General features: G+C 47.3%; 1 protein-coding gene across 2 annotated transcripts in view; it reads left to right on the top strand.

The window, feature by feature from the left end:
* ADRA1D (adrenoceptor alpha 1D) overlaps window positions 1-16,543 on the top strand; it is a 43,989-nt gene extending 27,446 nt beyond the window's left edge. Inside the window, exons 2-3 of one of the 2 annotated variants that reach the window (XR_004060686.1) lie at window positions 12,241-12,911; window positions 16,461-16,543. Coding sequence is in view for 1 of the 2 variants with exons in the window: in XM_030947636.1 (XP_030803496.1) it covers window positions 12,241-12,809 (569 nt within the window). In the remaining variant the exon portion in view is untranslated. Of the gene's footprint in view, window positions 1-12,240; window positions 13,284-16,460 lie in introns of those variants that run through there. The other variant, XM_030947636.1, reaches the window with a different exon arrangement.
* The last annotated feature ends 242 nt before the right edge of the window (window positions 16,544-16,785 follow it).

Here is a 16,785-nt window from a genome sequence, read left to right as displayed (position 1 = left end):
GTCCTGTCTGCCCAGTTCTGGTACAAACAGAAAAGCCCTGGGGGCTGGCACGGTGGAAATGTGCCGAGGAAGCTCCCACACTTCCTCTCGGTATCGCGGTTTCCCAACGCTGACATCCCAACCTTCTCCCCAGCATTCCCAGCCATCAGCCACCACTGTGGCTCACTGTAGGGTCCTTCCAGACCATTGGGGTCACCTCTGTTGGGGTGCTGGCCACACTCAGCCACCCCAGTGAGTTCTGCTCACCCCGAGCTTCAAACTGAAGTCGGGATTTGCGCATTTTGCACTGGGTACAATTTTTTTCCCCTGAGCTGGGTTGGTCCCAATGAAAAATTGGCTTTTTCCTCTGTGTAGTGCAGATCTGGCCTCACTGAACATAAAATGCCATGTGTTCCCAGCAGGATTCAGCCCTTCCAAGGCCTACCCTGCAGCCAAATCTGATCTACATATTTACGAGCTTGTAAACAGGACGGGGCGGGTGAGTTCACATTCTTAGAAAACCAAGTGCAGAGAAAAGAACTTCTGAGTTGGAAAAACAAAGAGTAGTCTTGGGCCCAACCCAGCAAACACAGTGGCTTTTCCAAGACTTGGATGGCTTGCTTGAGAATCATTCCCCTCCATTCCTTTTCCACAGGATTTCCCAAGCTTACCTTTTCATTTGGGAAAAAATACACATTCCCCATGTTTCTGAGCAGAGTGGAGGGGGCATCTTGGTAGAAAAGGGACATTTTATCTTGGAGGTGAGTGAAAGCCAGACTTGTATTTGAGAAGCCACCAAAGAACAACAGTTCCTTGCGAAGGGAAGTTTAAGGAAGGTGTTAAGAGGAGTTGAACAGCAGAAGGCAACTGAAGGGCTCACCACGAAGCACTACTGTCAATAAATGCAAGGAGTAGTCTGGAACTGTAATTCCAAAACTGTGCTCTCCAGATCTTGACAGTCCATGAAGGCCTGGTAAATGACTCATGGAAAACTAGAATGTAAGGGAGCCAGCCAGCAAGAAAATTTGAGGATTAACAGATTGTCGTGGAATCATGGAATGGGTTGGGTTGGAAGGGACCTTAAAGATCTCATTCCAATCCTGGCCATGGCCAGGGACACCTTCCACGATCCCAGTTTGCTCCCGGCCCTGTCCAACCTGGCCTTGGACACTTCCAGGGAAGGAGCAGCCACAGCTTCTCTGAGCAAGTGGTTCCAGAGTCTCCCCACCTTCTGAGCAAAAAATTTCTTCCTGGTAACTCATCTAAATCCCTCCTCTTTCAGTTCAAGAACATTTCCCCTCATCTTATCACTGCCCCTGTAAAATCAATGCCTATTGTTGGACTTCTGCCCATGAGACATTCTACCTCTGGCTTATTCCTGCTGAGATGGCAGCAAGTCAGCTTGTCTGTAAATGTTTCCTTTCTCCAACCAGTTCAGCCTGGCTGTGCTTCCCCACGGTGTGCTCAGGAAAGAGATTCCCAGGCTCAGGCACAGCACAAGCTCAGGATGCTCCAGTTTGGAGCACGGAGAGCCCCGGGAATGCTCCTCTCTGAGCAAGCTCTGCACTGCCCTGGAGGGAGCTTAGCAACCCCACAAGGCCATTGTGTTCGTTCAGATCCCGAGCCAGATGGAAATTTTCTTTTTAAAGGCTGCCCCGAGTGTGTTTCCCCTGGTGAGCCATCCCAGCACGGATCTCAGCCGTGCTCAATCCAACATCAGCACATGGATCCCCTTCCTGCCCAGACAGCAAGACAAGAGCTCTTGACGTGCAGCTCGGTTGCCCTGCCTTTTTCCTTCTCTCAGGAGACTCTTTTTTTTTTTCTTCATTTGCATCTGGTAAATAAAAACCTTCCTGATAATTCCCTTTGGATTTGCCAGACTGGTCAGTTTTGTCTTTTTTTTTTTCACTAATTTTATTTATGTCCTTTTGCTGAGTCTCATGATTCTAAGATTTGTTTTAAGCTCCCCTCTGGGGCTGGAGTCAGGCTATTATTTGTGAATCAAGGAGCAGGCAGTTGAACACACATATATCTTTCCCAAGCATAAGGAACACTGCAAAAATATTACCTTTAAGGGAGTCTGTACTAAAAGTCAGATGTCAAACGCCTACATCTTCATCTTCCTTTTAATTTTGTGATTAATTTCAAAGCCCATCTTCCTGTTGACCATGCTTTATTCAGCACTATCTGTGTCCTGAATCTGCTATCCTTCTTGGGCCTTCTTGGAGGAGCTAAAAAGGCAATTCCAGGGCAGTGCTGAAGTGAGTTGGATGGAGCAGAATGATTTGAGGGTATGGGTTGGAATTAGATAGTCCTCAAGGTCCCTTCCAACCTAAACCATTCTGTGATTCTGTCATGAAAGCATTGCCTTATTTAAAAGATTTGTTACATAGTTTGGTATGCAGTATCCAAGCCCAGGTCTGGTGTCAGAATTTCTCTCCCTTCCCTCTGCCTGAGTAGAGTCCACAGAGCTCCTGTTAGAGCTCAAGAAGCAGGAAAAACCCATGGAATCACAGAATATCAGGTTAGAAGGGACCTGAAGGACCATCTGGTCCGACTTTTCTTGGCAAAAGCACAATCTGCACATGGTCCAGCATCATGTCCAGCTGAGTCCTAAAAGTGGAATCCACCACTTCCCTGGGTAAATTATTCTGATGGCTGATGGTTGTCATGGTGAAAAATTGTGTGCAATAGAAATATCCCCAGGAATAACTTGTACCCATGACCCCTCATCTTTTCCAGGTGACTCCTTGTAAAAAGGGAGCCACAATTTCTTTGAGACAAAACCTCCCCCTCAGCCTTCTTTTCTCAAGAACTTAGCAAGCTCAGTTCTCTCAGCTTTTCCTCACACGGCAGCTTCCCAGTGCTTGGATCATCATCCTGGCCATTCTCTGGACCCTCTCCAGCCTGCCCACATCTTTTTTCCCTGGTGGGGACCAAAACTGAACACACTGAGTAGAGTGGCACAACTTCTCCATCTCTGCTGGTGATGCTTATGTTGATGCAGGTCTTCCTGCAGTGTGGCCCCCACTCCTGAAGTGTCCATTTTCTCATTCTGTTTGGTATTGATGCCTCAGGTTTTGGCTTTTATGTTTTTTAGATTCTGCGTTGCTTTAGTGTGTGGGTCTGGGTTTCATATGAGGGGATGGTGAGCTCTCTGCACAGAGCAGGGGGACAAACCAATTCCTGCTCCAGCTGGGGACCAAGGACAAATGATCCAAATCTCAGGCCCAAGAGCACAAACAACGTGGGCTGAAGAGAGAAAAACAGGAAGGATGGGACTCCATATCCTAAAGCTGTATTTGGACAATTAACTCCAATATGCAAATGGAGCAGAACTTATAAAAGTGAGAGACCCCGTGACCGGTCGAGCATTTTGGGACCATTCTGATTCATCTTGGGTGCAGCCCTGGCTGGGCTCTTGTGCTGCCCAAGGTGCATCCATTGAGGCCTCCTCATAAATCCCTGCTTCATTCTTTAACTCCATCTAGTCTCCTTTCTAGGTCAGCCTTCACTAGGCATCAGTATTATCAGGAAAATCCACCAGGCTACACCTGATCCCATCATCCAGCTCACTTAGGAGATGTTAAACAGCGTTGGGAATGATATCAATCCCACTGGTGACAGGTTGCCTCTTCAGGAAGAAGCTTTTTACCACCTCTCCCAGGGTGTCCCCTGTCAGCCAGTTCCCCACCCACTGCACAGACCATTTTTCCAGACCAAAGTGCATCAGTTTCTCCAGGAGACTGTGGAAAACCATATGGAAAACCTTGGAGAAATCCAGTCAGACAAGATGCACCACTCAGGGCTTGTTTTGGTGGTATCCACTGTGTGCTGCAGGTACAGTTTCTCCTTACGGACCTTGGAATCAACCCCTCTGCAGTACCAGGCCACAATTCCTGAGTTATTCCTTCGTTTAAAACATGACATTTTTCTTCAGAGATCCCTCATGAAAGATGTAATGTGGTGTATTCCTTGCAGGGCAAGAAGGTTTTGTGCATGGGACATCCAGGTCTTTGGAAGGAGGATGCAATGGATGAAATGACATTCTGGGGATTTGCTGATGATGATTTCAGCTGTGAGCCCCCAGGTGAAGGGTCAGTGCCCTCCCAAGAGGGATGGCATATGAAAGGATTTGGATACAAGATGGAGAGGTTATTTACAAAATCGTGGAGTGACAGGAAAAGGGAGATGGATTCACATTGAAAGAGAGTAGGTTTAAATGGGGTATTAAAAGAAATTCTTCCCTCTGAGGGTGGTCAGGCCCTGGCACAGGGTGCCCAGAGCAGCTGTGGCTGCCCCTGGATCCCTGGAAGTGCCCAAGGCCAGGCTGGACAGGGCTTGGAGCCACCTGGGCTATAGGAAGATGAAACTTAAATGATCTTTCAGGTCCTTTCAAACCCAAACCATTCTGTGACTGTATGATTGAACATTTTTTGTATCCCCTTGTTGGTTTTTTTATTTTTTTTACTTTTGTTGAGGTTGGGATTGAAGGTGCTTGAGATGATAGTTTGTGTTTAGACTTAGGTGTTTATTATTTCTTATCTATGTTATACTTTCACAGCAGTGAGTTCTGTAGTTTTTTATTAACAAGGTACAAAATGGTTAATTATTTTTTTCTTATAAAGTCCTTTAAGGTTAAACTATTTAATTAAGAAATGGCACATAAATTATTTTTACTTTTAACTTAATAACTAATTCCTTGAAGTCTTCAATGCGGACTTTTTTGTCTAATTACAAAATATTACTTAAATTTATGAAGAAGAAGTAACAAGGTAAAGAAGAATAACTGGTTTCTGTTCTAAAACTTCTATTTTGTTTCATATATATTACTACACTTTAAAACTCTAAGTCCCCCTCACCTCATACCAAAAAAGCACATTCCCAGTAATATTCAGCAAATTACAAAGTTTAGCTACAACTTGCTCAGGAATCAAACTAACTACAAGCAGCTATACTGTAAAAAAAAAATAAAAAATAAAAAAAATAAAAAAAGGAAAAAAAGCCAGTTTATGATCTCAAGCCCCTGGAGCAAGATCTGTAGAGCAAAGCAGAGCAAATACTTCACAAGCACTTCACAGGATCTTGCCTAAAGCCTGTCTTGTGCCCCATGCAGTGCCCCCGTGGTCCTGCAGCATAATTCCTGCCTTGTGAAGTTCAGGATCTCTGGCAGAGCAGGGGGGCTGTGTGGCAGCCCACCAGCCTGGATCTGCAGGGTGGAGCAGAAACTTTGCATTCCCTGCCCTGTGATGTGGCACCAGGGCATCTGGAGGTGGTTAAGGGAGCAGCGGCTGCTGGGGCAATGTTGGGGGGCTGCAAAGTCAATTCCTTTTATTTTTTTTTTTGAGGATGGGTTTGTTCCCTGGACCAAATTTATCTGGAGAGGTCTGGCTGGGCCACGCTAAGCAAATTAGCAGTATTCACAATTCTTGAAATTAGTTGTGAAGTTTCTGTCAGGGAACAGTGTAGAGGAACCTGGGTGGCTTCAGTGTAGAGGAACCTGTGTGGCTTTTCACTTGGCCTTCCACTGGTGAAATTCTCCTTGTGATCAAAGTCCTGTCCCACACAAGGGAGAAACTGGTGCATGGGAAGCTTTGGCAACTTCTCAGAGAGCATCAGACCACCAGATGATCGTGACATTGAGGGTGAAATCCATCAGGAGTCTGAGTCCAGTCATCTGAAACCCACTGTGATCCATCTGCCTAGTGACTTACACTCAGGATGGGATGGATCACCCCACTCTCATCACAAAATCTGCCCTCTAAAGGAGCCCCAGGACCTGCTCCGGTGCCTGAACTCAGTCAGGTGATTCACACAAAAGCCACAATTTTCAGGAAATTTGATGCCTCATAAACACCCTCACATCAATTACTCCCACCAGTGGTCCAAATTCCCAGGATTACTCTGAGATCATCTCCAATATTTGAGGGGAATAAAGGGCAATTTTGGTCAAAGTCCTACGGATGTGCAGCACCTTAGAGAATAGTTTTGGGGACATCACCAGGACCATACCCCTAAATGCTGGGAGACAGGTTTGGGGGCCATGAATTTGACAGTGAATGACCAGAGCAAGGCTTTGATTCATTATCCTCCTCTTGCTGACACACAAACTATAATATTTGCAGGGATCCCCAACAAGGGGAGAGAATGATGCATTTGATTCCATCTTATTAGAAGGTTAATTAATTACTTTATTATACTATATTATTTTATACGATATTACATTATGTTACATTATATCTAAACTGAATTTGCTAAGTACTCAACTCTGCACACAAGCGCTCTGACTCTTGTGACTGTCAGCCGAGATAGGCCCTGATAGGCCAAGGAAACAAAACACCATCACTTTGGGTAAATGATCTTCATATTTTGCACAAACACAGGCACAGCAAATGATAAGAATTGTGTTTTTCCTTTCTCTGAGGTTCAGAGAATGTGAATCTCAGAAATATTCTTGGGAAGAACTGTGCCTTGCTTTTCTCTGGGAAAAGAAATGTGGCGACAACAAACCACACCCAGACCTCAAATTTGAGATCCTGCTTGAGACTGTTGGTGTTTTACAGAGCCCTTAACTGGTTTCTCCTCCCTTTTCAATCTGCCAGATAAAAGTTTCCCTGACCTCCATCACACCTAAAGCTTCCCTTCCCTCCCCAGCAGGGCCCACACACCAGGTTTGGCATGGCCAGGGGCTCTCCAGGAGCACCTCTTCAACCATGACCTGGGACAAAACACTGCCTAGAAGGTCAGCAGTGGTCAGGGGAGTGGTGGCTCCTCCCTGCTTCTCTTTGGGCCGGACCAGGATGGAGAAGTTGGACTCACAGGCAGCAGAGAGACAAGCAGGCAGCTCATTGGGGCTTTCATGGGGAAGCTGCTGCTTATCTGTGACATTGTTTATGGGGTTGGCTGGAGGGCTGACAGGCCTGAGGAATTCCACCCGATATCCCAATGCCATCGTCCTCCAGGGAAAATGCTGGAGTGGCTGTGAACATGCTGTCCTCCTCCCCAGGCCAAGCAGCTCTTGGATCCATCCTAGCAGGGCAGTGAACTCCCTGACCACTCCAAGACACACCAAGGAGGTGTTAACCCTCTAGGGACCCTGAAATGCCTACAAATACCCAGTGGAGGTGGTTGATAGAGAACAGAGGAGAAGGTCAGGAAGGACCAGTCAGAATCTGAGTCCCACCACTGGGAGAAGTCCTTGCTGAAATCCAGCCCTTCTCCCACAGCTTGGCAGCTGCTGCAGGGAGGGTGTCCATCCTGGGGGCCCAGGAAGGAGCTGGCAAGGAGAGATGCAAGCTGGGGATTGAGCAGAAAGGGGCAGATCATGATTATTATGGAGCAGATTTAATTAATTTACTTCGCGAGAGTCAGAAAAAAAAAAGAATGAACAGAGTGAGGATCAATTTAGGTTGGATACGAGGGAAAGATTTTTGAGTGTGAGGGTGGGGAGGCCCTGGCACAGGGTGCCCAGAGAAGCTGTGGCTGCCCCTGGATCCCTGGAAGTGCCCAAGGGCAGCATGGACAGGGCACCCTGGGATGGTGGAAGGTGTGTAATGAAATGGGCTTTATGATCCCTCCCAACCCAAACCATTCCATGATTCTCTGACTTCCTTTGGCCAGGAGGACCCCCAGTGAGGAGCTGTGGTACCTCCCATGCTGGGGCTTTTCCTCTGTCAGCTGCAATTCTTCTGACTTGCTGCTCTGATGCCTCCCTAGGCAGGTCTCAATCCCCTCTTGAACCTTTGAGGCACATCCAGGAGAAGCTGAGGTGATGGCACACCTGTCCCCACCACAGCTCTAATCCTACAGATGGATTTCTGGAGCTTCCTAGCTCAGAAACAGTGGTTCACACATTGGTAATTTTTTTTTTTTAACTTTCCATGAGTTTGGCCAATGAATTTTTTCCTCCTGCTTGCAGGGACATCCACACCTGAGCAACCTGCTGTGAGATGAACCATGTCCTCTTCTTAGCTGTTCACCTGCCACCTCCTGTGGAAGGTTTTCCCTCTCCTCTCCTGTGATGACACCTGGAGACCCAGCTCTCCAAAAGCTATTTTTTTGCAAGACCATTCCTGATACAAAGCCCACACCAAGCAACAGCAACACCTTTATCAGTGTTGAGCAGTCCTGCTGGTCCTTGCATTTCCAACTTGGGGCAGCACTGGGACTTGTCCCTTTGTTCTTCCCACCTCTCCCATGTCTGCAGCATTCCTGCTCCATGGACTATTCAGGACATGCTGCAAAGAGGGACCTTTTACAACAAAGATGCCCTTGCCAGCTAAGCCTGCTCATGAATTCTGGCTGTACACTGGGAGCCAGGGCCAGAATTTAGATTGGACTGGCTCCATTTGCATTGGTGCATTTATCTTTTTTTTTTCCTTGTTTTGATTTATTTTTTTGAGCTCTGAACACTGGGACCAGCAGCTCTGAACAATCCAAGTGATATCACCTTCCAGTGAGTCATGGGGAAGGCAGGGTGGAGAAGGGCAGGCGAGGAGAGATCATGAGATTGTGTTAGCTCAAACAGCCTAAAAAAAAATGGGAAATGTGTTTGGATGCATGGAGGGCAAATTGCATCCACTGCCACCCACCACAGAGCATCACAGTTTTGGGAATTATGCCCATGGCTCCAGAGATTTTTACCTGCTTGGTTTTCCCCAAATATGAGCATTAACAAGTAACAATAAAAAAAAATTAACAAGTAACACATTAACAAGTAACAATAAAAAATTTTTAAAAATGGTATGAGCACATACTTTATTGGCTTGACTTCTGCATCACCAAAAAACTGAAGTTCAATCTTCGGATCATGTTTAGTCTGTAACTTCAGTCACTTTGCAAGCTGCAAGGAGGCTTTTCCTGAGCTCACCTGCAGCCTTCTTAATTTCTGAATGGTCTTGAAGATAATTATTTAGGGTTACAACAGGAGTTATTTAGGGTACAACAGGACAGATCTTGCAAGATGTGGGATAATCTTTTTATAAAATGATGGAAGGAATGAAGTCCCCATTTGGACTGTTAAGACCCCAGCATTATTTTTTATTATAAATCCTGATGGTTGTCCCTAAGGTGGGTGGCACCATCTCCTCCTCCCTCACCCCATGAGGTGTTGAGCTGGATGCCCAGGAGAGAAGCCCAGAGGGCTGATTTTGAGTGCTCAGCAAAAATTCCTCTTTAAACAAGACCAGGTTTCCTGTTGGATTGTGACAGATCCTACAGAAATTGTGTTTCCTGTTCTTTGATGTTGCCTTGATGCTTTTGGGACCAGATCACCAAAAATTGCTCTTACACCAAGATAACAGGCTGAAGTGCTGGTGCTTCACTGTGTTGCTATTCCTCATTTTTTTACTCACATTTCTGGACCTTGGACACATCCTTCTGTGTTTCCTGAGTGTCCATCACTCAGTAATGACTTTCACCTATTCATATAGAAAATGCTACAAAGTCCAGCCCAAAACTCCTCAAAGTTGTTGCGTATTTGAATATATGAAAGCAAGAGCCGATTTCTTAGATTTTTTACTCATTCCTTAAAAAGAACTCTCAAATCCTCATATATTCAGCCTCCCGGTGCCCATCAGAAGATTCTGATGCTCCAGCATGTGCAGAGGAGCTGTTCTGGGAATTCCCTGCCCAGTTCTGTCCATCCCAGGATGAGGAAATGAGGAAACTGTGCTGCACTCAGGACACGTCCCTTCCGAGGGGCACGCTAATTTGCATGGTAATGAGGATGCTAATGGAGCCCTTGTCTTCATATGTACACAAGGTTCTCGCTGGGTGAAAACCAGCCAGAGTTGAAATTCAGAGAATTCATAGCTTCTTTTCCTTTTCAATTTGTGTTTTCTAAAGACAAAAGACAAAGCACATAGTACAGAAACTGCATTGTGCCCTGAACTGCTAAACATCAGATAGAAATTATTATTTTAGCAATCATCAGGCTGTTTAGGCAAGCACCACTCTCTTAAGTAGCCTGGCTCAAGCAGTAATTACCAGCTGAATTTAAAAAGAGACCCTTCTTTTATTTGCTTTGTTACCATAGTTTTTTGTTTTCTTTTCCTCTCTCAAAGCTAAAAAAAAAAATGCTCCACAGAGCTGCAGCTCCTCTGAGAACCCAGAGCACGCTGCAAACAGGGCTCACAGCAGCACTGTGGGGAGTTCCTGGTCATTAACCCTTTCTCTGTGGGGAAACTGAGGCAGGAAACCTCTCCCTGACAAGGGAATAGGCAGAGTTGTATGTTCAGTGAAGTCCTTCATCTTCCTAGGTCCCATTTCCTGACACATCCATGGTTCCTGTAGGTCCAGAGGGGTGGGATGGGGGCACAGTGGAAAAGGGGGATGGTCAAAGCCCTGGTGGGATGAAGACTGGAGACGTTGTGTGGAAGGCAAAGGGGGATGGCCCCAGCAGCACTGGGGTGGTTCAGAGCTCCTGGCTGTCACTGGGGGAGGTGTTTCTGGTGGGATTAAAATCAAAACTGGTGATTCCAGCAGCCCAGAGCCAACCTGGAAATCTCAGCACTGTCCCCAGGAGAATAAACTCCTTTTATCTGAAACAACCAGGGTGGGGTCACTTACTGCCTCTGCAGAACTGAGCCCTGTGTTAAAGGGAGCTGACAGGGAAGGTGGAGAGAGACTGTTCATGGGGGCATGGAGTGACAGGACAAGGGGGAATGGCTTCAGACTGCCAGAGGGCAGGGATGGATGGGATATTGGGAAGGAAATGTTCCCTGTGAGGGTGGGGAGGCCCAGAGCAGCTGTGGCTGACCCTGGATCCCTGGAAGTGCCCAAGGCCAGGCTGGACAGGGCTTGGAGCATCCTGGGACAGTGGAAGGTGTCCCTGCCATGGCAGGGAGTTTGGGACAAGATGACCCAAACTCTCTGCCATGGGCAGGGACACAACCTAAACCATTCCATGATTCCATGATCATTTCTCCATTCAAAGCCACCACCATGGCTGCTCATTCAGCTGCAAATGCCTTCATTTCCAGGAAGTCTTCCCAGCACAGAGATGTCATTCCTGCTCACTGTCCTTATTCCATGCCCCCTTCAGCACGCACTGACAGCCAGCCTGAGCTCCTGCCTGCCTTGGGTGGGCCTTCAGCAGATATTTAATCTGCTTTGCCTGCCCAGAATGCTGGGATGTGTCTGTGTTCTCCCGCATACCCGTGATGGAGCTGCCCACGTACCTAATGTTGAGTCTGGCTGAAATTTCTCCTCTTTTTAGGGATGGGTGTACAAAAGCTTTGCTGGAACCAGTTCTCTGAGCTTCCTGGAGGATGGTTTTCCTCCAGCAAACAGCCTGGGGAGCTTTTATGTAGTGTCAGTCATGAATTTCTGGCTCCTGGCACCTGTTTTACTGTTTTGACACCAGGCTTAGGAGCGCAGGGGAAAATAATAATGATATCTGGAGTTAATGTTATTTACTAAAATACAAATTAACTCTCAGTCACATGGTGGCATGATTTGTCATCTGGAGCTAAAATTAAAAGAAATTAAGGCTGAACAGAAAGTTATTTCAGATCCAAGTGGGGAATGCTGTTCTGAGGCCATGTGGGAGCAACACTGACATCTTCTGGCTCAAACAAAAATATATCTCCAGCTCTTTCACCGAGAAAAACACTGGGAAACTCTGCAAAAACCTAAGGAGGGGCTGGGTGGACAAAAGTGTTTTAAAGTATCAAGGACAAGCTTTGGGGCAGTGGATATTATCTGAGCCCCCCCTTAGCATCAGCACAGAATCTGAACAGAGGGTGTGTGACACTGATGGGCCAAAATACAGGAGAGGAGGAGGTGAAGGGGCGTTGCTCTTCTCTCAGTGCAAGTGACAGGGCTGTGGCTGTACTTTTATGCTGAAGTCCATAAGTCTGGAGGCAGTAAATTACCTGAAAGGCACATTCCGCTAGGCCAGGTTGCTCCAAACCCCATCCAACCTGGTCTTGGACAGTTCCAGGGGTAAGGAGACACAATTTCTCTGGGAAACATATCCCAGGGTCTCACCACCACCACACCATCAGCCTCTTCTACACATCTCCCCTCTTCCAGACTGGATTGACCACCAGCTTTGTGACTGACACTACATAAAAGGTCCCTGGGCTGTTTACTGGAGGAGAAACCATCCTCCAGGAAGCTCAGAGAACTGGTTCCAGCAAAGCTTGCCTATAACTTCCCAAGAAAATTCACTTCCTTGTCAAGCCATGACACTTTATCGCCTTACTCCGCCGCATCCTTCCACTCCCTCTAACCATGTCCCTTTCAATCTCTCCCAAGGCTCTTTCTTCCCATCCCTGAAGCCCTCGGAAATCGTCTTCAAGATCATCTTCTGGCTGGGATACTTCAACAGCTGCGTGAACCCCATCATCTACCCGTGCTCCAGCAAGGAGTTCAAGCGCGCGTTCATCCGGCTGCTCAAGTGCCAGTGCCGCCGGCGGCGCCGGCCCATCTGGAGGGTCTACGACCACCACTGGAGAGGAGCCTCCGTCAACAGCTCAGTGCAGGACTCAGAGACAGACCTACGGCCCAGGATTAACACCCTGAACAGCTCCTTCATATTTAACTCCTCCTTCCAGGAGAGGGGCAGTAAGAGGCGAACGCTCAGCTTCAAGGGCTGGAAGATGCTGACGCCTTTCCAGAAGCCGGCGTCCACCCAGCTGAAGGAGAAGATGAACAGCCTTTCCAACAAAATCCGGGGTGGATCCAGCAAAGGGGGGGCCACGGCCACCTACAAGACAGAGGTGGAGTCAGTCTCAATTGGGATCCCTCATGATTTCACAGAAACCATCGACTTCCAAACCCATGACTTAACAGACTGCTGTGGGCTGAGAGAAACAGATATTTGAGACCTCTGGGGCAGCTGTCAATGGTTTCTTTAGAGGTATCCAGAAGAAACATGGAGGGATACCACCAGTGGGTCTGTCAGGCAGGCTGGAAGCAGCGATCAGGTATTAAATGCAGTTGCCCAAAGGTTATCCAAGCATCCCCCACGCGGAGCTCAGCCTCTTCTGTGGGGTTATGGGTTCCTCAAATTAGAGCCAATGGCGTATCCCATTCTAACAAGCCACAGCAGGAGGAGAAGGTGTGGATATGACCTTAGGGCAAGGGCTGTCTCCTCTGGTGGGTGGTTGTCTTTGGCTTTGGAAGAAGCTGTGCAATTAAGGGAAACCAGGATGTCTCCTTTGCCTTAAAAACACCACAGTGAAACCTAATGGAAAGGTTGAATCCCAAAAGTTGCCAACCCTGCCTTAGTACATGTGCTCATGTCTCCATCCAGAGGCAGCAGCCAGGAAGGACCCTGCCAAGCAGGAGCTGGCAGCTGATCCTTTATGTGGGTGGGTTGGGATCCTGGAGGTCCTGAACAGGACACCCAGATGAGGCCTTGGCTTTGGAGGGAGAGCAGACTGGGGTATTCCCAAGCAAGGTGGAAGGATCCCAGCTCTCAGTCATCATCTCTGCAGTGGCCACAGCTTTGGCCCTTCCACATCACCTGGTTTTAGGCCAGAGGAGTATTCCAGATGTGTGCACTGTTGGCAGGGGGTGTGCAGGTCTCTCTCCTCTAATTCCATCCTGTGAAGCATTTTGCATTTCACTTTCCAGTGAAACACTTGCAACCCACCTTGCTTTAGTGAGCATCCATCTGTGACACACAGAGAAACCAGCTCCTTTTGGTGTCAGTCACCCCCAAACCTTCCTGTCCCCTTCTTTGCTCTCGCTGTTTTTCTCAAAAAACGCAGGATAAAAAATGCATCCCAGGGGCTTCACTCAGGACAACAGGAAACGGCCTCAGGTTGTGCTAGGGAAGATTTAGGCTGGATATTAGGAAGAATTTCTTCACTCAGAGGGTGACCAGGCACTGGACCAGGCTTCCCAGGGCAGTGGTGGAGTCGCCATCCCTGGAAATGCTGAAAAGACTGCGAATGTGGCTCTGGAGGAGGTGGTTTAATGGTGAATGGGTGGTGCTGGGTTAATGGTTGGATTCCAAGAGGTCTTTTCCAACCATAATGATTCTGTGATTCTGTAATGTGGGTCCTCAGCCAGCCTGTGCTGTGGCTCAGGAAAGGTGGAATGGGTGAGGTTGGAAGTTTGTATTTCCACTGCCCATAGGGTCCAAGCTGAATTGGAGCTGAGGTGCAGTTGGAGCTCCCTAAAGTAGAGGGATCCTCTCCCCAGTCAGGGTCATACTCATGATCCTTCTCCCAAGGGACTTCCCACATGCTTCGTGCATCAAACTTTTGTGGCTGCCAACAATTGCCTTGGTTGTGTCAAAAGAAATTACAATTAAAGTGGATTTTTCACTCTGGGACTGTGGAGCACCCCTCGGGAGGGCACCACGGCCTCCTCCAGGAGACTCCAGGATCTGAAGCCATGGCAAGCCCACCTTGACCAGGCAGCTCAGGAAATGGTCACCCAAACTCTGCTTGGCCGTGGATTGCAGGCCCTGGTTCCAAAATTCAGAGTGGTTTAATCAAATTCCAGACAATGAGCCCCAAGGAGCGACCATCAGGTTAAGCCATGCGGAGACACGTAGATGATGGAGGCAGAGGAGGGATCTGAGGGGAAGTGCCTCAAGCCAGGGAACTAAAGAACAGGAATGGGAAGTTCTGAGGGGTAGAAACATGGCACTGAATGTGTCCTGGGTGGAAACTGCTCCGCATCAGCAGTGCCCCTCAAACCCTTTCATGGAAGCCTTTCATGGAAGTGCCTGCAGCACATCCAGCTCATCCCACTAAGGGTGGCTGCCAAAGGAAGATTAAAGGCTACCAGGCACAGCAAGGAGAATGTCACCTTTCTTTCTGATGTTCTGATTTGCATTAAATGAGAACAGAACAGGAGGGAAGTTGGATTTTTTTTTTTTTAACTCTTTTGTGCAGTGCATACTGGGACAAGATATCTGGAGTTGGCCCTGTCTCAACACCCTTTACTTGATGCAGGACAAACTGGACCAATTATTGCACAAATACCAGCAGATTTTGTCCAGATATTTTCGTCCCAGCAGCAAATCCCAGCACTTACACTGAACTCAGACTCACAACCACCTGCACATTCCCCAGCTCTGCAAAACCAGCCTGAGGTTGCCAGCTCTGCCCTGCCAAAGCAGGGGACTTCCCAACACCCCATGGGAGCTTCTGGGGGGAAATAATTTTTTTTTCCCTCTGTTTATTTGGCTTTGAAGGGAATTGAGACCTTACAGTGATGATGGGGTGGCACAAAAAGTCATTTTGTAGTGTGAGGACTGCAGCTGCCACTGGTTTCCTGGGTGTTTTGGGGATCCTGATGGGAAGCACTGGGGATGTGGCAGAGCAGGGACCAGGGAGAGGATACCCATGACCAGACAGACAGACAGACAGACAGACACACTTCACTGTGTTTATATAAATGTGTCATTCCCAAAATACCAGACATTCTCCTACAAATGGGCAAACATCCCTCTGTGAATGAACATTTAGCAAATGCTGGCAAGCAGTGCGTTCCCACAAATGAGCTGGTATTACAGCTTACACTTCTCCCTGATCTTTTCAATATACTTTTTCTTTTTTTTTTTCCCAATATTGAAATATTTATATTTACAGCCTCCAGCTCCTTGAAAGCTTTTTGAGAAGGAAAAAAGGATTAGTCTGGAGGTTTGCTGCCTCTCCATCCCAAGTCTTTACAGACCTACAAGGGAGAAAATAAAGTCAGTTTAAGCACACACATCACACACACACACACGAATGCCCAAATTCTGGCTCAGTTACTCACTGTATTTCATCTGGCCCCAGGAGATGCCCTGGAAGGAGCTGCAGGAAAGCCTTGAGCTCTACTGTGCTGCATTCAGGCAAAATTCTTGGTTTTCACCCTGCTTTCCTTTGGCATCTTGCATCAGAAGCTGTGCCAGGACTGGACTCTGAGGCTGCTCATGCAGAGCTTCCTTTAGAGGAGACAGGGCTGTCTTTGCTGGCAGGGAGGAAGGAAAAACTTGTATGAAATATGACCTGAGTGTCTGGAATTGAGCATTTCTCCTTGAATCCCCTGATTTCCAAGCTCTCCCAAGTTTGGAAAAAGGGGCTCAGACTTTCAGGAGGTAAATTCAGTGCGATCCCACAGATTTCCCTGGATCCACAAGGGTGTGACCAGCTGAAGGAATGGCCCTGTTCCAGCAAGTTTTCCAGGCAGGCCATTTCCCAAAGCACCTGCACCTCAGTTATCCATCAGATCCCACCTCATTGCACTGGCTCCTTGTCACAATTGCATTCTCAGACCTTGCTGCTGCAAGGAACCAAGGGTTGGGGGTGGAAAATGAGATTTTGTGTCACTGGACTCTCCCAAGTCCATGAGGGAAGGAAGGTCCCTGTCAGCCTGAGCTGGGCTGCAGCTGGGTTGCATTACTATTGTTTACAGTGTGTATATAAGTGTACATTTTCTTTAGCAGAACGTTGGAATTTTTTATGTATAGATTTTTATTTTTCATCCCCAGATGTATTTATTAGCCGGAATATTTCTGTTTTGTGTTTCAGGTTCTGCCAGATTGATGTAAGCTCTATGAAACAGAATGCACATATTTTTGTTTGTTTGTACCAAATACATGCACAAACCTGTCTAAAACGTTGCTGTAAATTGTTGCTGTGTCTGATTTTTAAAGCAAGGGTTATAGGGGATGAAGGAGGGAGGAAGAAAAGCCTGAAAATTATCCACTCTTGCTTATTTCTCTAAGACATTTTTTTGCAATATCACAGGGATAATCTTTCCCACTTGGAAGAGTTAATGATAAAAGCAAGTCAGGAGAGGACACTCTTCAGTTTCTTGACACACAGGCATGAAGGGATTGCACCAGCCACATCT

This window comes from Camarhynchus parvulus, chromosome 4, assembly GCF_901933205.1.
Source record: "Camarhynchus parvulus chromosome 4, STF_HiC, whole genome shotgun sequence".
Taxonomy (NCBI): domain Eukaryota; kingdom Metazoa; phylum Chordata; class Aves; order Passeriformes; family Thraupidae; genus Camarhynchus; species Camarhynchus parvulus.
This window is presented reverse-complemented; position numbering and strand designations above follow the sequence as displayed.